The sequence below is a fragment of the Martes martes genome (genome assembly GCF_963455335.1).
Source record: "Martes martes genome assembly, chromosome: 12".
NCBI classification, from domain to species: domain Eukaryota; kingdom Metazoa; phylum Chordata; class Mammalia; order Carnivora; family Mustelidae; genus Martes; species Martes martes.
This window is the reverse complement of record NC_137900.1, coordinates 74,803,470-74,828,846: the sequence shown is the minus strand read 5'-3', so window position 1 is coordinate 74,828,846 and position 25,377 is coordinate 74,803,470. Positions and strand designations below refer to the sequence as shown.

General features: G+C 33.4%; 1 protein-coding gene across 1 annotated transcript in view; it reads left to right on the top strand.

Annotated features, from left to right (window-relative positions):
• The window catches only part of SHOC1 (shortage in chiasmata 1), a gene marked incomplete at its 5' end in the record, with an annotated part of 75,707 nt that overhangs the window by 15,014 nt on the left and 35,316 nt on the right, over positions 1-25,377 (top strand). The window contains 9 exons of the mRNA XM_080819650.1: positions 6,067-6,229; positions 6,684-6,798; positions 8,389-8,539; positions 9,224-9,325; positions 10,766-10,874; positions 15,834-15,928; positions 16,645-16,887; positions 22,237-22,650; positions 24,436-24,561. Coding sequence (XP_080675776.1) covers positions 6,067-6,229; positions 6,684-6,798; positions 8,389-8,539; positions 9,224-9,325; positions 10,766-10,874; positions 15,834-15,928; positions 16,645-16,887; positions 22,237-22,650; positions 24,436-24,561 — 1,518 coding nt within the window. The remainder of the gene's footprint in view (positions 1-6,066; positions 6,230-6,683; positions 6,799-8,388; positions 8,540-9,223; positions 9,326-10,765; positions 10,875-15,833; positions 15,929-16,644; positions 16,888-22,236; positions 22,651-24,435; positions 24,562-25,377) is intronic.

The window sequence follows — 25,377 nt, the reverse complement described above, 5'->3', positions numbered from 1 at the left end:
AATAAAGACTAAACTTGAGAACATGTTATATTAGGAATAATCTGAATTTGATCATAGTCCAAATGAAAATTTGATCATAGTCCAAATCCACTCTTAAAGATTTGGAAGATTTGATTGTAGTCCAAATCTACTTTTAAAATGTGGTACACTTTGAAGACAGTTGCTAAAAATTTTATAGTTTTCAATTTTCTTCTTTAATTTTTTTAACTTATTCTTCTAATTTCTTATAAAAATGTTTGGGGGATCAACTAATATATTTGTACATGTAATGAGATAGTTTATAAAAAAGAAAAGATATCCAAACATAGCTATTATTAATGTGGAAAACTGCAAGCTGTTATTGTTAAACTTTATAATATCTATCATCAACCAGAGTCAGAAGCTTCCTTAACTACTATTCATTGAATGAAAATATACTTGGGTTTCCGAAATACATATAAATTGTCCGTATCCTGTATTCCCTGAGGGGTCCTCTGTCATTAGATATCATTCTATAAATTTAGATTTGCAATTTCATTTGTTGTCTTTGCAACTATATTGATTGCTGCCAGATTTATAGATACTTTGGTCTCAGTGTCTAAATCCAAAGGAATGCATTACGTTTTGAAATTCAATTGATACTGTAAATTTTCTGTCTTAAAAGAAATTTAGTCAATTGCTAAATTATAACTTAATTTCAAAACCTATATTTCTTTAAGACATAAAAACAGTGAGTAATTTTCTTTTATTGTGGAGCATCTGGGTGGCTCAGTTGGTTGAGTGTCTGCCTTTAGCTCAGGTCATGATCTTGTAGTCCTGGGACTGAACCCCATATCAGGCTCCCTGCTCAGTGGGGACTCTGCTTCTCCCTCTTCCTCTGCTCCTCCCCCAGTGCTTATGCTCTCTCTTTTGCTCACTCTCTCTCAAATAAGTTAATCAAATGTTTTATTGTTTATTGGTTTGTTGATATATACTAATATTTCTACAACATTCACATATTTATTAATAAATGTAATTATTTTATGAATATCCATTCAGATGTCCAAGGAATATATAAGCAAATGCAAATGTAGCTTTATTTTTTTATTTTTAATTTAATTTAATTTTTATTATTTTTTAAAGATTTATTTATTTATTTCAGAGAGAGAGAGAGGAGAGGGGCAGAGACAGTCTTAAGCAGACTCTGCACTGAGCACAGAACCCATCGCAAGTCTCAATCCCACCACCCTGAGATCATGAAATGAGCTGAAATGAGTTGGATGCTTAACTGACTGCACCACCCAGGCATCCCTTTATTTTTAATTTAAAAAAAATTGTACATACAGACAGTTTAGAGTATCAAATAGTTACTCAAAATTTATAATAAAAAGTAGCAGTCCTCTGACTTCAACTACCCATATTTTTTCTTTTTAAAATACATTTAATGTATATTTAATTAAATATATTAAATTAAATTATTAATTTGTCGTTATATATTATTAATTAATAAATTTATTATTAATTAATTTACTATTATATTTTATTATTAATTTATTATTAATAAATTAATTATTATTTATATTAAATTAAATTATTTGATTTAATATATTTAAAATATATTTTAATAAAATATATTTAATAAGCCGATGTAGTGGCTTAACACATGTATATATTGTAGAAGATTTCCATCATTGAATTAACACATCCATCACTTCACATATTTACCTTCTTTTTTTTTCTTTTTGGTAAGAACACTTAAGTTCTATTTTCTTAGCAAATTTCAGTTATACACTACAGTACTATTAACTGTAATTACCATTTTATACATCAGATCCTCACACTTATACTTACCTTATAACTGGAGGTTTGTACTGTTTTACCAGACTCTCCCTATTCCCCACAGCCCAGCCTCAGTCCCTGCAACTACCATTCTACTCTCTGTTTACATTAGTTCGAATTGTTTTTTTTTTTTTTAAGGATTCCACGTAGGGGCACCTGGGTGGCTCAGTGGGTTAAGCCTCTGCCTTCAGCTCAGGTCATGATCCCAGGGTCCTGGGATCAAGTCCTGCATTGGGCTCTCTGCTCAGCAGGGAGCCTGCTTCCACCTCTCTCCGTGCCTGCCTCCCTGCCCACTTGTGATCTATGCCTGTCAAATAAATAAATAAATAATGAAAATAAAAAATAAATAAAGATTCCACGTACAAGTAATACTATGCAGTATTTGTTGTTCTCTGCCTGGTTTATTTCACTTAGCAAAATGTCCTCCATGTTCACCCATATTGCAAATGGCAGGATTTCCTTCTTTTTTAAGGTTGAACAATATTTTCTTGTGTCTGTGTGTATAAAACCTATTTTCCTTAAAACACATTTTTTTTTATCCATTTATGTGTGGACACTTACATGGTTTCCATACCTTGGCTGTTGTGAGTAATGCTGCAGTGGGAGTACAGGTATCTCTTTAAGACAGTGATTTTTTTGACCATCTGTTTCTTCCTTCACAACATTTATATCTTTTTTGTGTGTGTGTTATTGTGCTTATTAGGACCAACAGTACATTGTTTAATAGAAGCAGCAATGTTGTCATCCTCGTCTTGTTCTTAACAGTAAAGGAAATACTTTAAAATTTCATCATTAAAAATGATGTAAATATCATTTCAGTGGTGAATCATTTACAATGTTTATGTCAGTTTCAGCGGTTAAATGTTGGAAGAATTTATTGGGTTGAGGAAGCTCTTTCTGTTCTGAGTTTACTAAGAGTTTTTGATCATGAATGAGGACTGAATTTTATTAATGTTTTCTATATCTATTAAGATATCTACATCCGAAATATGTAGAATGTCCCTTTATTAAAAACTTCCAAGCCTATAATCTAAACATAAATCATTTTGATATTGGGATCATATTGTGTCTGCATTATATTATTTTTAAATGTTAACATTATGTTGGGAACATCTCACCATATACTTGTCTTCAAAAGGATGGCTTTTAGTGACTGCAGTTTTAAATCTTATTTATGTATCATTCATTCCCAATTTGAGAACACTAATGTTTTTAATTTCAAGTATGGACATAAATATATGCTTCCATTTCCACTTCTTTCCATAAAGTAAATTCATGGAAATGGAATTATTTGATACAGGTATTTCTTTTAGCTCTATGTCCACAAGCATGATGTAAGAATATCCTGTTCATACCAGCCTTATCATCATTGGATATATTACTACTGATATTGTATTAATACATTTTAACCCATGTGATGGACAAAAATTATGTTTTTACTTGGACTTTAAAAGTTATTCATGTTTGGGATGCTTGGGTAGCTCAGTTGGTTGAGCATCTAACTCTTGATTTTGGCATGGCTCATGATCTCAAGGTCATGGGACCAAGTCCTGAATGGGGCTCCATGCTGGGTAAGAGAGTCTGTAAGAGATTGTCTCCTCTCCCTCTCTGCCCTCCCTGCCCCCTTGCACTCGTGTGCCTTGCACACACGCTGTCTAAGTAATAAATAAAACTTATAAAAAATCATTCATGTTTACTGGCCATTTGCATATTTTTATGTTGTGAAGTGATTCTTTTATGTATTTTTCTATTCTTATATTTTATCTGTGTATGTCAAAGAGATATTTAATACATCTTTAAAACTAACCAGTCCCATCAGTGTTTCCCTTTAAGGTTTCTTTCATTGCTTTTATACTGAGAAAATTCTTCCTTAAATTAGATGAATATTTATTCATATTTTCTTTAAAGTTTTCCATAAGATTTTGGTATATGTTTAAAAGTAAGGGTTAAAAGTATTTTTTTCCAAATGTTTTGGCAGTCATCTCAGTATCACTTATGGAATAGTCTTTCCTCTCTCTACTGATTGGAAAAGCCACTTAGAAAATATGCTAAATCCTTGCCCACATTAGAGTGTGTCTGGATTTTCTATTTTGTTCTATTGATTTGTCTATTATTGTATCATACAGTTCTATTTAATATGTAATTATAACATGTATTAATAGTCTCTTCTTTTTTGTTATTATTTTTTCCTAGACTCACATTTTTATTCTTCTAGATTTACTTTCAGTAAATCAGTTTTTCAAGTTCCAAAACAGATCTCTTGAGAAATTGAAATGTCATTGTGTTTTTTCACTTTTTTTTTTTTAAACCATAGTCTTACTAGCCAGGAAAATGGTTTATCTGGCCTTTTATTCAGTTTTTTTAAGTGGTCCTCATTAAAGTTTTGTGATTTCCTGCATATACTCTCTGTACATTTTATTATGTTGATTCCTTGATGTTTGTATACTTGTTACCATTATGAATGAATTTTCCATTAATTTGGGGGTTTTTTATGTATGCCTGAAAACCAGAGATTTTACAGTTCTTTCTTATCAGACACCTAGTGAACTCTTTTTTTGTTTTCATTTAGTTAGCTTGGGTTTTCTGGGTAGACAGAGGAATCTGCCGCCAAGTAGACCTCTATTTTCTGTTTCTTTTCATAGTTAACTAGCTAAAATTTTGCTTCTTTGTGATAATTTAACGCTTCTTTACAATAAAGGAGAACCGTATCCTCATATTTGTGTTGGTAATAGAAGAACTGTAATAAAGTAAGAACACCAGGAAATGTATAACCTTAAGAATATAAGGAAGTAGCACCCTCCTAAAACAACTTTTGTGTAGTGACAAAAAACACTGGTTGTGGTGTGATGCTGCCCTCAAGCGGCTCTATCAAAAATGGGTCGTTGGAAAACAAGATCTCATAACTGATAGATGTTTCTTTTCTTGGACTTGCAGAAATACTAGGATGAGCCTGTACGAATGGAAGATGGAGAGAGGGATATAAGTAAATGCTGTTTGGGTTTTTACTATTAACATGACTTCATTAATACTTTCAGAGTGAATGTACAAATGAACCATCTTTAATTATCTCACCTAAGCCCTGTTTAGATATGGAATTGATTTGCTTGCTCTCTTTGGTATATAAAAGAACTATGCCAAATTTGTCATGGGAAGCTCTTGGCTACAAAATTATCAGGAACTTAGCAGGTTCAGATAAGTAATCTCTTAAGAGGCTTGTTAATGGAACAATTTCTCTTTTAGCATTTCAAGGCAGCACTGGGCAAAGGGGTGTTTCGTGGTTGCTTGTTTAACACCACATATTTATTAAACATATGCATACCAATGATTGGTCATGGGAGACATCATTCCAGGCTATTCCTCTCTCATGTTATTCTAAATTTACCTAACTGAAAGGTTACTACCCAGAACAAGAAATTGTTGCTCTCTCTTCAGTGTACCTTCGCTTTGGGGAGTCTGGCTTTCTGAACATTTCTTCATCTGAACTTTTATTTTCCTTTTCTTCTTTCCACTCAGGAGCTTATTAAAGAATGGGAGCAGGTTTTATGATCCCTTCCTTGGCTCAGAAACTGTTAAAGCACCGACACAGTTGGCTAAGATTTTAAAGTAACCTGAATATAGTAGGTTGGGGATAGAAGAAATTTATTCCAGCAATTAACCGTTAGCAGTAGTGTTTCCTAATATATAAAATGTATCACACTTCTCAAGTAGATATTTTGTCATGTAACCTTCATTGTAATCAATTTTACAGTGAAAATTTTATTTCTATTTTACAATAGAAAGTTTTTTTGTCATTGCAATGATAGAGTCCAAATTGATCTCATTTATAGGTTTTGTAGACCATCTCTTCCCCTACATCTCAGAGCCTCTAGGGATGAATTAGAGACTTTAAGAGGTAGAATGATGCAGAGAAAAGACTAGGTTCCACAAAAGTCAAATGCTTTTATTTCTTTACGACTTTGCTTAAGCTACCCCTGACTGTTTTCAAGCATAAGGCTGCAAGATATTTTCCTCCACTGATTAAAATAATCTTCATTTAAAAGAAAATGAACATTACACTCTTTTAGGATATTTGGTTACTAGTCAGTGTACTAAATAATAACTAAAATTTATTGAGCTTTTACCTATATGCTAATCCTATGCTGTATGCTTTATATGCACAATACAATGAAGAACTAAAAAAGTGTGTGTGAATGTCTGACTGCAGTAACTATCTAGATCCCCTTGTATAGCTTTTAGATTTTTTTCTTATTTCTTTACATTTTTTTTCAGATTTGTCTATTGATGAAGAAATAATTTTTTTAAATAACTTGACGACCTATAAAAGTCAGCTACCAACTTTGTATACTTTGTTGAGTAGGCTAAAACTATTTTTGGTAAAGGACCCCATTTTAGATTTCAAAGGACAGATCTTCACAGAAGCTAATTTCTTCAGGTACTTAATTGATGTAAATGTTTTTAAAGGAGAAAATATTCTTTGTATGCTCATAAGTCTAGACATTATCAATAATAAATTATCATTGCTTTACATCGATTCCAGTTTTAATCATTGTATTAAATTATTATTTAAGGGACGCCTGGGTGGCTCAGTTGGTTGAGCAGCTGCCTTCGGCTCAGGTCATGATCCCAGCGTCCTGGGATCAAGTCCCACATCGGGCTCCTTGCTCGGCGGGGAGCCTGCTTCTCCCTCTGCCTCTGCCTACCGCTCTGTCTGCCTGTGCTCACTCGCTCTCTAACAAATAAATAAATTAAAAAAAAAAATAAAAAAAAAATTTAAATTACAACTTGTTTAAAAAAAAAAAAAAAATTATTATTTAATTTGATTGACTACATTTGGTATGTACCTTGCTTTTAGTTAAACACTAATGGTTTTTTTTGTTGTTGTTAAGGGAATGTTTCTCTTTTCAAGAAGATTTGAAAGGTCTATTGAAAGAAGATTTTTACATGGATAAAGAGAACTTTTGTCAGGAAAAGCTAGAAGATACAGTAGGTTTACATAAAACTGTAATACTTGCTTAAAGTAATATTTTTATAAAATATTTTTATAAAAGTTAGTAAAGCACACTTTTATAATTTTAGTAATATACATTGACCATATACTAATGTCAATATATCAATATATAATATATATCAATAATGAAGTCAAATTTACTTTAAGATAGTGGTTCTAAGCCTTGTCTACACATTGGTATTACTTGGAGAGTTTTAATAAAATACTGAAGCCTGGGTCCTACTCAGATGTATTCCGATTGAACTGGTCTGTTGTGCAGCCCAGGTATAGTGAATTTAAAAATGTCTCTTAATGATATTAATAAATCTACCTGGTGTAGGACATTAAGTGGTCATATTCTAGTTAAAAAATTGGAAACCAGAGCTAAAAATGTTGATTTTGATTTGTGAGTTATACACAAAATAGCACTTACACTATGTAAGGAAAGGGATCTCATTGCGGTAGTAAGAGTAAAGATGGTCTGAGACTTCATTTTAGGTGCTGCCAGTGGTTAATAAAGAACATAGCATCTTTGCATATTAAAGATCAAATGTCTTTTTTAGTATACAGTTCCAAAGCACACAAAATTGTTATTATGATATTAATATGTAAAGAATTTTAGCAGTTGAGAGTGCAAATAACTTTTTGCAATTTAACAAACTCAAAAAACTAGGCCCACATAGAATAGGTGCATTTACAGAGTTACTTTAAACATTTTTTTTGAGACAACTGCAAATATTGTGAATGTGAAAATATTTCACATTTGGGGTTTTTCTTAAAACATTCAAAGGAGATAGATATAGCTGTAGATACAGATATAGATATCTTACGGCATTTAAAGAGTCTCCTTACAGTTAAAAATTTTAACACACATGGTAAAAAAACAAAAATCACACACACGGTGACAATATTAATTCACTTATTATTCCCTTCTCCCTCATCCCCCCTCCCTCACCCATTAGTTCTGAGAATTGTGCACATAGAATCTAGTTCTGTAGGAATGAAAGAGAAGCATATTTAATGGAGTGTAGTGAAGATCCATTCCATTTCATCTACCCTTTTTATTTCTCCCAATTCACCATCTCTCATCTACTGCAGTGATTATTTTTAATTCAGAAGTTTAAAAATTTGTTATTAGCCCAAAAGAAGATATTTCTGCATCTAGGATACTGTACATCACTAGTATAATCAGTGGCCATAAAGGATGTTACTCAGAACATTGGTTGTAATATATTTTTTGGCTACTATACCTTTTTTTTTTTAAGATTTTATTTATTTATTTGACAGACAGAGATCACAAGTAGGCAGAGAGGCAGGTAGAGAGAGGGGGGAAGCAGGCTCCCCGCTGAGCAGAGAGCCCGAAGCGGGGCTTGATCCCAGGACCCTGAGATCATGACCTGAGCCGAAGGCAGAGTCTTTAACCCACTGAGCCACCCAGGCGCCCCATACCTTTTTTTTTTTTTAATGTTTTCATAACATTAAAAATTTTGAATGTTTAATTTAAAATTTGATAAAACAATTCAACAAATTACATATGTTTATGAGTCTAGAAATATTTATCTGGAAAACCTCCCTAAAAACCTCTTTTACTTATACTATTTCAGCCATCAAGTTTGCCTGAGTGTGAATTCTTAATACCTACAAGCCTCAAACAAGAAGTTGATATTCTATCACTCTCTGAACTGAAGGAATCCTTAAACTTAGTGCCAGAAATAATAAATTATGCAGATGAAAATGAAAAGCTTTTCAAAATAGGTGAGAACAAATTTAAAGATCTATTACTTATGAAATCCACTTAATAATGTTTGTTATAAAAATATATTGATTAAACTGTTTTCTGAACCTCCAGATTTTTAAGAACTGCTCTTTAGGTTACATGGTGAAATCTCAGAATTATTTTTGGTGAGACTCTTTTCTCATTGTCTTTCTCTTTATATCTTAACATATATATATGTATATATAAGTTAACTTACATAACTACAGACTTAAAATGTCTCTGAAATTAACCAATTCAAGATGATTATACAAATAAAGCTAAATCACATATGACTTTACTAATTTTTTAAAGTTGTTTTCTTATAAACAGTGACAAAGCACTAACAACTTCTATGCTGACTTTCGTTAGATGTGCAGAAACTCAGAGTAAGGTGTTGATTCATGGAGTCAGATGACTGGGAGAATCATAACCTAAAATATAGATGCTTCTTTTATCCCAGTTAGACTTAGTAAATATTGTTGAATTCTTTCTAATGACAATTTAACCCCAAATATTTAACTACCCTTTTATAAATTCCAGTTGAAATAATCAAAGATACATAATATTAGGGAGGAGTGAAGGGAGATTTATGATATCCATTGAGAACAGGGGAACAGACAACATTACAAAAAAAAAGTGTTACAGAAGTACTTATGCTGATAGTAGACTTTCTTACTTTTCAGATCTTACTACTAAGCATGGAATTGACATTGAGGATATAAAATGCAGCTCCACAGAGATTTTGGCCATTCAAAACCATTGTGAACCAGAGTATAATGAACCAGGTAGAAATTTTGGATAGATCATTGAGTTTATCAGCAGTTATCTATATCTGATGTGAAAGTACAATACATTCACATGTGAGGTCTACTGCGAGACAGTTTTCATGTTTAAAATTTGCTTATTGCAATCCAACTTGTCATTTTTTTCTCTTATCTGTCGATTTACATTTGTTACTGTCATTAACTCATTATCCTTCTGGCATCCAAACTGAATAATGTACAGAGAGTTACAAAGATTGAGGAAGAGGAATGGAAGAAATAGCATTAATATTAAAATCAGAAATCTTATGATATTATAGTTCAGTAAATAAAGTTTTATATTTAATCTCAGTATTAGTAATCTTGTTGACTCTTGTTATACTTTTGTAAGTTTAACTTTTTAATCACCCAAAGCAATCCTATCATTAATGTTACTATTATTATCATACCAGATTTGGACTCTGAATCATCTTTTGTTCCACTTTAATGCCAACTTGTGTTGCTTCTTAACATGTTGATGATACTATTATTTAGTAACGTGTATTTTTTATTTATTTATTTGTTTGTTTGTTTATTTTAGTGGGGGTGGGGGAAGGTAGGCAAAGAGAGAGAGAGAGAGATTGAGAATCTTACAGGTTCCAACGCCCAGTGTGTGGCCTAATCTCACAACCCTGAGATCATGACCTGAGCCAAAATCAAGAGTCTGATGCTTAACCGACTGAGCCAGCCAGGTGCTCCTTTAGTTACATTTATAATTGAATCATATTAATCATCTCTTTGGAAGTTTTTGGTCTATTTATGAAAGTGATAGAAACACACTGACTACTTATGAATAAATGAGTTTCAGTTTCTCAAGGCCACCCTATGTATGAACATAGTAGGTTCATTTAGTATGAACATAAAAATAGTACTGGCTCCTAAGTACATAACAACATAAGTTGTCAGAATTGAAAACATTATTAAACATAAAACTCTTAGAATTTATCTCATACAGTGAACAATAAAGTTTAGTTATTAATGTATTTTTTTAAAAGCACCACTGCCACTGTTGAGATAGCATGTGATACATGTATAATTCCTTATGATGTAAATTTAAAACTGTTATTTTGTATTTCAAGTAACCCAAGTGTCTTTTTTTTTTTTTTTTTTAAAGATTTTATTTATTTATTTGACAGAGATCACAAGTAGGCAGAGAGGCAGGCAGAGAGAGGGGGAAGCAGGCTCCCCGCCAAGCAGAGAGCCCGATGCGGGGCTCGATCCCAGGACCCTGGGATCACGACCTGAGCTGAAGGCAGAGGCTTTAACCCACTGAGCCACCCAGGCGCCCCCCAAGTGTCTTTTTATTGAAAATTTTTGTTGTAGCAGAATGATCAACATAATAGTTGCTTACAAAAGTTCTAAACTATACTTAATTTTATACCATGTTTATGTAATTAATTGTTTTTTAAACTTTTTGTATTCTAGTAGAGTTAGAAATGCCATTAACTCATCTACATCTAACAAACCAACATTCTTCCATGACTTCATTATGTACAGGACTTCAGACATTTCCATTTTCTCCTATTTGTAAAATGTAAGTAAAGATTATAGCTAAAACTCAAATTACAATTCAGAATAACCAGTCCTTAATCAAATCCCTCCATATAAAGGTAATTTACAACATACCTCTGTGAAAAAAATGTAAGAGAGGACAGTATCTATAGTAAGCAAATAGAATATATGAATATATATGTACATACTTTTTAAAATTTCTTGATACTATTTTTTAAATTTAAATTCAATTAATTAACATATCACATATTATTAGTTTCAGAGATAGAGGTCAGTGATTCATCAGTCTTATATAATATACATCATGTGCCCTCCTTGATGTTCAGCACCCAGCCATCCCATTCCTTCATGCCCCGCCCCTCCAGCAGTGCTCAGTTTGTTTCCTATGATTGAAAGTTTCTTATGGTTTGTCTGTCTCTCTGATTTCATCTTGTTTTATTTTTCCCTCCCTTCCCCTATGCTCCTCTGTTTTGTTTTTTAAATTCCACATAAGAGTAAAATCCTATGATAATTGTCTTTCTCTGACTGACTTATTTCATTTATCATAATGCCCTCTAGTTCCATCCATGTCATTGCAAATAAGATTTCAATTTTTTGATGGCTGAGTAGTATTCTATTGTATATATATATATACCACATCTTCTTTATCTGTTCATCTGTCGATGGACGTCTGGGCTCTTTCCGTAGTTTGGCTATTGTGGACATTGCTGCTTTAAACATGGGTGCAGGTGTCCCTTCAGATCACTACATCTGTATCTTTAGGGTAAATACCCAGTAGTGCAATTGCTGGGTTGTAGGGTAGCTCTATTTTCAACTTTTGAGGAACCTCCATACTGTTTTCCAGAGTGGCTGTACCAGCTTGCATTCCCACCAACAGTGTAGGAGGGTTCCCCTTTCTCCACATCCTTGCCAACATCTGTTGTTATTAATTTTAGCCATTCTAACCAGTGTGAGGTGGTATCTCGTTATGGTTTTGATTTGTATTTCCCTGATGCTGAGTAATGTTGAACATTTTTCCATGTGTCTGTGGCCATTTGTACATCCTTGATTTTGTATTTATAGAATATCTTTAGAAAGACACACAAGAATCAAGTAGCTTCGGTTGTGTCTGGAAGGGACCTGGGTAAACTGGCAATACGGGAGCTAGTAAGTGATAGAGCCAGGTTCTTTTATATTTTTAGTATTTTGAATGTGAACATATTACCATTAAAAATAGACAAGTTGAAAGATTGTAAAGATTCTGGCACTAAAACTGTTTGTTTAGGATATTGCCATTGGATACCTGCCAGTGGTACTGCCTCTATTGGCACTCACTGCTACGAAAGATAGTGTAGTATATATTCATTTGCTCAGGCTGCCTTAACAAATACCAGAGACAATGGCCTAAACACCCAGTCTATGGTAAATAAATTTAAAATTATTTATTCACAGTCTGGAGGCTAGAAGTCTAAGTTTAAGATATTAGCAGGGTTGGATTCATCATGAGATGTCTTTTCTTGGCTTCATCTTAGGTAGCTGTCTTCCACCTTTTTCTTTTTTTTTTTTTTAAGATTTTATTGATTTATTTACTTGAGCTTTTATTTATTTTCTTTTTCCTTTTTAATATTTTATTTATTTATTTGAGAGAGAGACAGTGAGAGAGAGCATGAGAGAGGAGAAGGTCAGAGGAAGAAGTAGACTCCCCGTGGAGCTGGGAGCCCAACCCAGGACTCAATCCTGACACTACAGGATCATGACCTGAGCTGAAGGCAGCCACTTAACCAACTGAGCCACCCAGGCGTCATAGCTCTCTGACCAGGAATAGCCAAGGATCACAAGGCAGTGTGAATAGGGATCAATAAATAGATTTGTCTATCAAATTACTTTCCTAGGATTACTAGGGATCATATCCCATCTCTAACAGAGGGCATCCACTGACCTTGTTTACCTCTGTTGATGTGGTATTGGTTTTGGGAAACTAGACATGTAGAACCAAGTATTGATCCACAAATCTGTTCAATACCCGATTGTTGCTGCACAGAATGGTCTATAATCTCAGAACTGACATTGCAGGGCTGGATTATTGTATTCTAGTTTGAGCCAAAATTGTATAGCTTAATGGCCCAGCATATTTGCCCTCCAGTGGAGTCTGAGATAGCTTTGGTTGCTAACTTCTACCATGTGGCATACATGGAACTTGATGTGTTCTAAGTTAGATTAGTCCGCTATCTTGGAATTGACACTCTATTCCCCTGCTCTTACACCAGTTACAAAACTAGGAGCATAACCAGTATAGCCTCTTTCTTTCCCACTGTAGTCCTGAAACTAAATGAGTCCTAAAATAATACATTTCAGGAAAATTACAGGAAAGTCTACAAGTCTCTAATGAATTGTTCCCAGAATGAATGCTGTGGGAGCTGAGTACTGAGTTTTTAGTTTTTAGCTGTGATCTGTCAAAGGAGAATTCTGTTGTGTATTTGGGAGCAACTGGAACAACTCATCACTAGCTGCTCAGGTTTCTATTAATGGTCTCAGGAAGGTATCACAGCCCACAATGGAGGAGCCTGGTACTGAAGGCTCCAATTACCTTCATCTTCTGGCAAAGAATAGTGTCATTTGGGGGCTAAATCTGTGACATACTAATTTCTGCCATGAACTGGAACTGCCCATATCAGATATGAACTCTTAAAAATCTCATGGAACAAATACAGAAACTACTTACACTTTGCTTAAATACTTTTAGTCCTTTTGCTGAGGTGCAGATGTTTATTCGCAGGACCTATACTGTCTTTTTTTAGTGCTCTTTTACTCCACATATCTGAATCCATGTGTTAAGGCAGATCGGCAATCAGAAACAGAAACTAGAAGAAATTAGTACAATCTTGAATTTCAATCTGATATTAAAGGCATTTACTTAATTGTCATAAATTCCTGTTAATCACACAAGTTATATATCTACTTATTGTTGTAACTCAACTACATAGATGAAACTTAAATCTCATCTATGTTTTATGATTTGCCTAAGTTAGAACACAAAAGGTTTTTTAAAATTAGCCAAAGGTTCCAGGCCAAAGTTGTTTTATTTGAAACAACTTAAAGAGGTCATCTCATCACTGCTATTTTCATTAGCGAGAGGTAAATTACTTCCATTTGGTTTATGGATATAAAAACCTTAAAATTCCTATTTTAAAAATGGATTTTCACCTCATCTGTGAATCTAAAAAAGAAAAAAGTGTTAAAAAAACAGAAGGGAAAAATAATGTGTAATGTTACGGTACTCTTAATTTGCTTTTATGTCCCCAGTTACTTTTATTTCAGAACACAACATTTCGGCTGGAAATATATCCAGTTAACAAATATTTTGGGAGCTTACCACATGTCAGACTCTCTTGCTAGACTTTATGGAGCTAAAAAGAAAAGTCTGTGTAGCACCAGACTTTATTTCCACACTGATTACTGAATTGTGAACATATTTTTATATATAATGAAAAATATATCAAATTCAGACATATATTCAGAAAGTTCCAGTAAGCGTGAGAGTATTTATTTACATTATGGCCTTCTGTTGGACTTGGCTTGCCTTCCTTTTGCTTTAAAGCCTTGCCTTCCTTTTGCCTATAATCTGAGCTGTCTGTTTGTCAGAGATCTTGGTAAGGTTCAAGAATTATCTAGAATCTCAGTTTGTCACCTCATCCTAGATTTTGGATTATGTAGGTAAATTGGATAGCTTAGACATAAAACAGCTTTCTGCTGCCCAGAACTGTCAGCTCAACTAGCTGTATAATTATATTATGATTAGCGTGCTCACATATGTCCTATATGAACAGAGAACCAGAATACAATCAATTGTTAACCTGGAGTGAGAGGTTTGGGAGCATAGATTAAGGGGTTTGTGGGTTAATGTTATCTTCCCTTCCAAGGCTAGTACCTTCATAGTTACTCATAAGCTGTGTGTTTACACTAATTGTCATCCATCTTTCTTCCTTTCTCTTCCTAGTACTCCTAAATGGGTAAACAGACATGCATCACTCATTCACACACCCATCAAGATTAAAGGACCTGAACTAAACTTCAGCACTAAACTTTCACCTTCTCCCCCCTCACCGCCAAAAAAAACCCTTTTACCTTCCTGAGAAGGTAGAGCAGGCAGAACATTTTTATAATTCTGACCCTCAACTAGTAGAGGCTCCAGAATTTGTTTAGAATGGACTTGGGGACAACAATTTTGTAAAAAATTTGTGTTAAAACTACTTTTTTGTATGGAAATCACAGTAATTTTACTTAAATTATATATATATATATATATTTTTTTTAAAGGTTTTATTTATTTGACAGACAGAGATCACAAGCAGGCAGAGAGGCAGGCAGAGAGAGAGGAAGGGAAGCAGGCTCCCTGCTGAGCAGAGAGCCCGATGTGGGGCTCGATCCCAGGACCCTGAGATCATGACCCAAGCCGAAGGCAGAGGCTTAACCCACTGAATCACACAGGCGCCCCCTTAAATTATATTTTTAATTTGGGTGGCTTATAGGGTTAGTGCTGGCACACTTCATGGAAGGAAGTGCTAAAACCCTCCTAAGTCAGCCTCCTTTGTCTCCAGGTTTCATTGAGGGAGACAGAGGAGTTAAGGTATAGGCAAGCAGGAGCAATTAAGAGCTAACAAATTGTCAAAACTTCCAAGGGGAGGAAAAGTAAGTATATGAAATTTGTTCTATGAAAATCTCTACTTCAGTTTACACATTTATAGAGTAAGTTTTTCACTTGCTTTTGAATGTAAAAAAATACTTAGAAAAATAATTTTCTTAAAATAAAATTTTATTACATGATGATGAGCACTGGGTGTTATATGCAACTAATGGATCATTGAACACTACATCAAAAACTAATGATGTACTACTATATATTGACTAATTGAATTTAAATCTAAAAAAGGAAAAATAAAATTTTATTATACAAAAATGCTCAATATTATTAGTATATTAGGCTCTAACTCTTCTTTTTCAGTAGTTTGCTTACTGCTGAAGAATCAGCTAACAAAAACCACATGATGTGGCAGTTAGAAAGCTGCAGAAGCTCACTGAAACCGTTTCTGCTTAAAGGTAAAGATTAATTGATTTTGAATGCTAAACAAAAAGTAAAGGTGAGAAGATATAGTTAGTAGAAATATATTATCAGCTTTATTTTTGTTTAGTATTGTTACTGTCATTATTAAAAAAATACAGATCCAAAATTAGGATTTCAAAATTTTTCATCTTAATTTTGGGTTGATGTGTATAGTGCAGATAATAATTTAAGTAGTTATGCTACTTCAGTTCCTCCATATATTATGATTTGTTATTATTAGGTTAAAAGTGATGATGTGGAAAGCTCTGTGCCACAGTATCTAAGATGATAGTCATCATAAAATCTGATCAAATATATCTTCTAGTTTAGGTTCATTATAATAAAATAGAATTTCAAATTTAGTAAATCTTACTTTAATTCCTCAGAATGTTATCAAATGTGTTAATTTAGTAATTACTAAAATGTTCAAACAAAATAATAGTACTATCTCCTAGTATGTGTTAGAATAATTTTAACTTTATGATATTTCCACAGATTGAAATAAGTCCCTTATGTGACTTCTATTGCTATAATATTCTGGACTTTTAGTATCTTGAAGACAAAATACTAGCTATATAACTCCAGGTTTCACTTTTTTTTCCCAATGTGTGAAAATATATTTCATAAGGAATTTTCAGTGTAGTTCTATTTATTGTGTTTTTCATCTCTTTTGCCCTATGTTTCTATTTTTGGTTTGTTATTGTTTTTTAAGTGCCAAGAACTGAAGAGCCCAACAGTCAATATTCAGTTATGGATTTGAAAAAGATATTTTCTATTGAGGAAGAAAGCCTTGTAGTTAATCTTGTGAGCACAGAGTGGTGGGAAAAAGGAGGACTGAATCCGAAAGAGGCAGAAATTTTGGAACATCAAAATACGTATTTGTGTCATGATAACCTATCATCTGGTGATACTAAAATGGAGATATTTTTGCCAACAAAAGTGCCTCAGTTAGAATGTAAGTACGCAATAGTAAATATCCACTGTGTGAATTTTTCAGAATGAGAAAATATTAGATGCTGGCTTTCCACTAGGTGATTAAGAAAATAAAACTAAATTCCAGCACTTGGCTCTGCCAGAATTTATCATTTTGAATTCCACTAAGCCCCATTCTTTTCCTTGAAAAAAATAAGGAAGTTTGACTTGCTCATCCTGAAGTCCTTTGTTGTCCTAAAATTGTATAGTCTGTTTTTAAATTTCTGGTCATTTTCAATTAATGTGACTTTGTTTCTTTTTATATTGATTAATTGCTAGTGCAGTGTTTATTTATATCAGACTAGACTCAAAGCAGGACTGTTATTTTTTGATCTGACAGGTAAACTCTGCGTGTTCAATAATATCTAGTAAACTCTCTTTAACAGTAGATAATCTTCCTTTGTTTCTAAAGAGTTTACTCAGTTAACATTTTTTAATTATATAATTTAAGGTGGCAAAAATGTCTTTTGAATATCTTTTGAGTTATTTTGGTTGCTATATATGCCATTGTAATAAATGGAACATACTTAGTCTGAATTATACCTTTTTGTTTTTGTTTTTGTTTTTGTTTTTTTTTAAGATTTTATTTATTTATTTGACAGACAGAGATCACAAGTAGGCAGAGAGGCAGGCAGAGAGAGGAGGAAGCAGGCTCCCTGCTGAGCAGAGAGCCCGACGCAGGACTCGATCCCAGGACCCTGGAATCATGACCCGAGCCGAAGGCAGAGGCCCTAACCCACTGAGCCACCCAGGCGCCCCTGAATTATACCTTTTTGAAGTATAAATAGAATGTTTTTTAAATCAGTTTGTGCAATAGCTTTAGATCTTAAAGAAGTTGGGAAAGTTCACTTTTAGTTCATTATAGCTCATTTAGTTCAAATATATGAACTTATAGTTCATATATTTAAAAATGCATTTTAGAAATTATTGTGTGTGTTGGGAGACTGCTCTAAGGAAATAGGAACTGGAACAAGAATTGTTGTCACCAAGAGATGTTTCAAAGACAGAAGACAGAGGGCTTTGGTAGAAAGGAAAATAGACTATGCCAAGGAACTGTACATCATTCCATCTATCCTAAAGCATAGGTGGGTACTCAGGGTAGAAGAAGAATTTTAAAAGAGATTAAGTTAGATTGCTAGACAAAGAAAAAGGAGAGGAAGGTTTTATGGGGTCTTCAAATATCCAGAATAATGTATTAAATTTGTAAGACTATGTATAGTCTTTATTATGAAATGTAACTATTTTGAGGTTAAAGTAAAACATGTAATTCACCTTGGCATCCAACAGAATTATGATGATAGTTTAATTATGAAGTTTAAAAAGCAATAACTGAAAAAAACAATAAAAATAAGTAAAAGGCAAGAACTATAATATATCAGGAGCTCATTGCCAAGTTGTCAGGATATGGGTGATTAAACAGAGAGAAGTAGAAGAAAATAATCAGAAAAGGGAAAAAATAAACAGTTTGTATTTGCCAGCTAAATATACCAGGATATCTCTGGAAAGTATCTCAGAGGTTGCAGATTGGTAGCCTCTGGTCCTAGTCAGCCCACATATTATTGATCCATATAGTGTTTTAATTAGTTACCAACATTTACAGTTTGGAGGGTTACAGATAAATGGTCTGTATTTTGAGATTGTCTTTAAAAATTCCAAAAACCAGACCTATGCTCTTATAAGGCAACATTTGGTTGGAACCAATAGCAGCTCACTACTTTAGACAGGCCATTAATAGCTCACCCACCTCCAGTTCACCATCATTCCCAGCACTCATAAATTGAGGCCAGGTGTTAGCGGAAGTTAGCGTTACTCTTGCACTTTTGTCTTACATTTAGTATAGTTAGGAGGAAAGTAAAATGTTTCTTAAACCAGTATCTCTAATAAAAGCCAAAACAAAAAAACTACAGACTATATTTGGAAGAAAAAATTCAAAATTTATCTTCCCAAAGATTATGATTTAAGCACTGGCCATATACTTCATCCATTTACATACCTTATTTATCTGACCCTATAGGTACTTAAGTTTCTCTCAAACATTTTAGGGTATAATTTACATATAATAAAGTGCACCTGTTCTAACTGTACAGTTTTATGCATTTTGACAAATGTGCATACCAATGAAACAACCACCACAATTAAGATATAGAATATTTCTTTTTTAACATGTTTTTATTTAAATTCAATTAATTAACATATAATGTACTATTGGTTTCAGAGGTCCAGGCCTGTGATTCATCAGTCTTATATAATACCCAGTGCTCATTATATCACATGACCTCCTTAATATCCATCATCCAGTTACCCCATCCCTCCACCCTCCCCTGCCCCTGCAACCCTCAGTTTGTTCCCTATGATTAAGAATCTCTTATGGTTTGTCTTCCTCTCTCTGGTTCCTTTCTGTCTGGTTTCATCTTGTTTTATTTTTTCCCTCTCTTCCCCTATGATCTCTGTTTCATTTCTTAAATTCCACATATCTGTAAGAATATATATATATATATATATATATATATATATATATTTTTTTTTTTAAGATTTTATTTATTTGACAGAGAAAGACACAGCAAGAGAGGGAACACAAGCAGGGGGAGTGGGAGAGGGAGAAGCAGACTCCCTGCTGAGCAGGGACTGGATCCCAGGACCCTGGAATCATGACCTGAGCCGAAGGCAAATCCTCAACTGACAGAGCCACCCAGGTGCCCCAGTGAGATCATATATTAATTGTCTTTCTCTGAATGACTTATTTCACTTAGCATAATAACCTCTAGTTCCATCCATGTCATTACCAATGGCAAGGTTTCATTTTTTGATGGCTGTGCAATATTCCATTGTATATATATACCATATCTTCTTTATCTAAAGTTATAGAATATTTCTGTCACTGAAAAAGTTCCCTGTGCCCCTTTGCATTCTATAGTCATTACATTCCTCTCTTCTTCCAACCTTCACCCCTTTCTATCACCTACTTTCTATCACTATGTATTAGTTTTCCTTGTTCTAGAATTTTGTTTATAGAATCATATAGTAACTCTTTTGTGTCTGATTTCTTTCACTCAGCATAACACTTCTGAGATTCACTTATGATGTTATGTGTATGACTAGTTCATTTCTTATTACTGAGGAATTTTTCATATGGATGTACCCCAGTTTGCTTATCAACTCTCCTGGATTTATTTCCCAGATTTTTATTATTAGGAAAAAAACTATAATATTCTTATAGAAGTCTTTTTGTGGTCATGTGTTATTATTTCTCTTGAGTGAATATCTATGAATACAATTACTGAGTCTTATGGTAAGTATATATTTAACTTCATAAGAAACTACTAAAGGGGCACCTGGGTGGCTCAGTCAGTTAAATGTCTGCCTTCAGCTCAGATCATGATCCCGGGGTCCTGGGATAAAGCCCCACATCAGGCTCCCTGCTCAATGGGGAACCTGCTTCTCCCTTCTGGGAATGAGCTCTGAGAGCTCATGCTCTCTCTTACTATCTCTGTCTCTTTCTCTCAAATAAATAAATAAAATCTTAAAAAAAAAAAAAGAAAAGAAACTGTTAAATTGTTTTCCAAAGTGGTTGCACTATTGTGCATTCACACAAAAGACAGTAATCGTTAATTTTAGCCATTCTAATGGGTGTGTTGTGGTATCTCATTGTGGTTTTAATTTGTATTTTCCTGATGACTAATGGTGATGAATATCATTTTACATGGTCATTGGCCATTTTATTTCTTTCTTTAAAAACTATATTATAGGGGCACCTGGGTGGCTTAGTTGTTAAGTGTCTGCCTTCAGCTCAGTTCATGATCCCAGAGTCCTGGGATCAACCCCCACATCAGGCTCTCTGCTTGGCAGGAAGCCAAGCCTCCCTCTCCACTCCCCCTGCTTGTGTTCCCTCTCTCCCTCTGTCTCTCTCTGTCAAATAAATAAATAAAAATCTTTAAAATAAAATAGCTATTTATTATAAAAAATAAAAAATATAGGAGCTCCTGGGTGGCTCAGTCTGTTAAGTGACTCTTGGTTTCAGCTCAGGTCATGATCTCATGGGTGGTGACATCGAGCCCTAGGGAGCGGGCTCCATGCTTAGGAGGGAGTCTGCTTGAATATTCTCTCCTTCTGCCCCTCCCCCCTACTTGCACATGCACACTCTCTCTCTAAAATAAATAAACCTTTTTTATACACACACACGTATATTTTGAATATATGTGTTGTTATTGAATATATGTGTTGAATATATCAAATTATATTTCAATAAAGCTAATATATATGTGTATGTATGTATATACACATATGTACATATACCCATGTGTATATGTACATATACATACACATATGTATATATGTGTATATGTACATGTGTGTATATATACATACATATACACATATATATTAGCTTTATTGAAATATAATTCACATACCATACAATTATCCATTAAAGTATGCCATTCAGTCGTTTTAGTGTATTCATAGAGTTGTAATCATCACCACAATCAATTTTAGAACATTTTTCTCATCCCCCAGAAGAAATCGTACCCGTTAGCAGTCACTCCCCATTTTTCCCCATTTTCCCATTTTGTTGACTCTGGATGTTTCATGTAAATGGAACCATACAATATGTGGTCTTTTGTGATTGACTTCTTTCATTTACAATGTTTTCAGAATTCATCCATGTTACAGCATGTGCATATCTTATGTAAAGTATTGTTTAAATATTTTGTCAAATTTTAAATTGGCTTTCTTTTTAAATATTAAGCTATAAGAGTTCTTTGGATATATTGGATACAGTCCCTTTTCAAGTGTATGTATTGCAAGTATATTCTGCTGTTCTGTGGATTGCTTGGTACCTAAGGTTTTGACCTTTAGACTTAATTGCAAGCCTGTTAGCAATAGGGCTTTTCTGGAATTCTTTCTTTGCTTGGTAACCTACCTCCAAGATTAAGAATAAGAGGTGCTGAATTTTTGTACTTTTTAAAAAATTTATTTTATTCAGGCCAAAATTGATTTTCAAAGCAAGAGACAAAGTACTTCTAAGGATCAAATATATTAATAAGAACTTACAAATAAAAGTTATTTTAGGGGTGCCTGGGTGGCTCAGTGGGTTAAAGCCGCTGCCTTTGGCTCAGGTCATGATCCCAGGGTCCTGGGATCGAGCCCCGCATCGGGCTCTCTGCTCAGCAGAGAGCCTGCTTCCTCCCTTCTCTCTCTGCCTGCCTCTCTGCCTACTTGTGATCTGTCAAATAAATAAATAAAATCTTTAAAAAAAAATGTTATTTTAATACCCCAGTAAGAACACTTATTTATGCATGAAAGTCATTTAGGTATTTTTATTTTCTGTTTTCAGCATGGCTAGAACAAAAAAGTTGTTCTTCACCTATTGTACTTATTAATGAGACATCTACAAATGATCATTTATTACTTCCACAAAAGATTTCATCTCTGGCAGAAGTATCAAACCTGTGTTTTTCTGATGACAATTTATCTGTTAAACAACCAACAAAAGAGGAAAAACCAAAGAATGATCTAGAACTAGTTGATAGAATAAGCCAAAATAAAGAAAATGAAGATTACTTAGAACTTGACTGCACAGTACCATCTATTGAACCATCTTCCTCTCCAAAAATTGATAAAGCATCTTTTAAACATGGTAAAAAATGGGAGAATGATTTGGACCTTTTGAGTGACTTTATTACACTGCGAAATAAATATAAGACTTGTATGTCAAAGACTGAAGTCACAGGCAGTAAAGAAAATGATGGTGGGTAATTTAATAGTATTTTGGCATAGATATAATAGCTTTAAGTACTAAATGTATAATTTATTAGAGAAGGTAAGAAAATTTAAAGATCTTTCAAACAGAATATATTCTTTTTCAAAGTCAAGGAAAATGACATTCATTCATGATACTTATTGAGTATGGAGATAGATGTGGCTATTTAGGTATAGATGTGGATACGTGTTTTCCAAAAAATTTATAAGTGCTTTTGAACTTGTAAGAAAAGCCACTATTTGTAAAACTTGCTTTCTGCAACTTGGCCATACAGAGTCAGTATTTCTAACTTTTAGTGATCATTCTGCCATTCTTTTTTCTCTTTTAGCTGACAGTTCTCAGTATTACATTTTAATGTGTACTTAAAAACACTTTGCCCATTTGATTGCTTATTACTCTTTTAAATTTACTGAAGAGTTCTGTGTAAGTTGTAATTATTTTACATTCACTGCTTATGACCATGTCAAAGGTAGTATGTGTCATATCATTTCATTTCTGGTAAAGAAACAGTAAGTATTCTAGAATATATTTGACATATGTTACCCAGAAGAATTAAGTACAAAAACATTTATGTGTGAGAATTACAGCATAGTTAGGTCTTATGGTCTCATATATTATTAACATTCAATTCTGCTGTTTAGTTAGTAAGCCCACTTGACTCTCAAACTAAGTTCCTTTCTCCAGCTTAAACTTTATTAGTAACAGAGGTAATATTTTGGTATATATTTTACTTCTTGCCTTATTTTATAGTTAATTCAGGGGCAAGAAAGAATGTTACAACTTACTGGGCCCCCTCAAAAACTCTAGTAATTCATATAATTTAATCCTAGCTATTCCAATTATTTATAGTTAATTAAAAGTATACTTGAAAATAATAGCATAATCTAGTTTAGGATATTTTACTCTGTTAATTTTCACCATGTATTTAAAACTCATATGTTAAAATCTTTTAAGATGGTATTGTGTTTTTAAAATTACCCTGTAATTGTATTATTAATAGATAACATTACTATCTAGTTAATATAAGTAACTATAAATAGTTATATATATATGTTTATATGTGTGTGTTATACATATAACATATATATATATAAACTTGTATATATATAAAACTATAAATAATTAGTGTGTATATATATATATATATATTTGTAATCCTCTATAATACTCTACAATACTTAGGAAAGAAGGAAGAAAAGCGACATTTGTTGAATGTTGTATGCCAGGCACTAAAATACATATTAGAGATAAAGATGATACCATTGCTGACCTCGAGAAGCTTGCAATATAGTAGAGTAGGCTTATAGAAAAATTCCTGGGAGCTGAAAGGTGAGTGGTTAAGAATTGACCTAATTAAGAAAGGACGGAGCCAGGGAGGACTTGGGGCATAGGAGAGAATTAGTAACAGAAGGAGGGGGTATGTAGAAAGTCATAGAGAAATGATATTGAGCTCCTTGTGCCTTTTAGGTGTCAGGAACTGTACTTGGTGTTTAATCTTTATAACAATGTTCAAAATAGGTATATTTATCTATATTTTACATATGGGGACACTGAAGCTAGTGTCAACTGAGATTGAAACAGATTCAATGTCAAGATTCTTTCTGCTATTGCCATTCAGCACTGTGTTATATCCATTGACCTGAATAGTTGTTCAATTTAATACTGATGTGTTTCAAGGAAGAACTTTAACAATTGTGATTGTATTACATGAAAGCATTGTAAGTAAAGCAATGTTAAGTTTCCCTGAATAATGCGAATTAACATTTTTATTAGGATTTCAAGATAAAGAACATTCTTTGACTCTTCAGGAAGAAAGTCCTCCTGTTTGTACTAACAAAGCTCTAGAGAAAATAAATCAGGAAAGGATAGTGGATAATGTCATTGAAATTCAAGCATCAGGTATGCTGTATGCTTTTAAAATGCATTCAAAGTAAGTAAATTTGAAAGCCCTTTCCTGAGTATGAATCAGGACGTAACCGATTTTCCATGTAATTTTTTTCACTTGTTTCAGATGTTTCTTCCTTCCATTCCTACTTTTAAGATATTCCCACACCTGAACACCCCATTCACTGCCTCTTCTTTCCATTTCCCTACTCCAGTCCACTCACTGTTACTTCTTCCTTCATTTAAATTGCTGCTTCCCTACATTCATCAGAGAACAAACAGCAAACTGCTGCTGCTGAGACGCTTTCGCCCAGTCAGGAAGAATGAACTGCTGAGGCTTACTCCCTCTGTTCTCTTACCCACCATCAGGGTGATGTTAAAGAAGCTATTATTGTTTCCTATACTGATTAAAATTTTTGCCTCTGCTGTGAAGAATATTCCTTGAACTCCTAAAGAATAGTCTGCTTAAGGACATCATGCTCTTTATTAAAATCAATAAGGAAATATGACACTAGTTTTTAGTATCTTTTCAATTCTTTGGTTCAGCTTTATTTATGACCTTTAGATGATAATGCAAATCTTAAAGTATTGCTATTCTAGTGAAAACTAGAAACAATTTGTCATTGTGGTAACTTTGTTCAGCTTGAGATTGTAAGCTAATTGTGGAGGGAAAGAAAAAAAAATGTAATTCTCTTTATATGGCTCCTCACGCTTGCCATGCCAAATTAGTTACTGAATACACATTTAATAAGCAGGATAACCATTAAATTATGCAAATTCTACAGAAGATTTTTGTTTTATTTTGTTGTTATGAGTTTATTTAGAATAAAT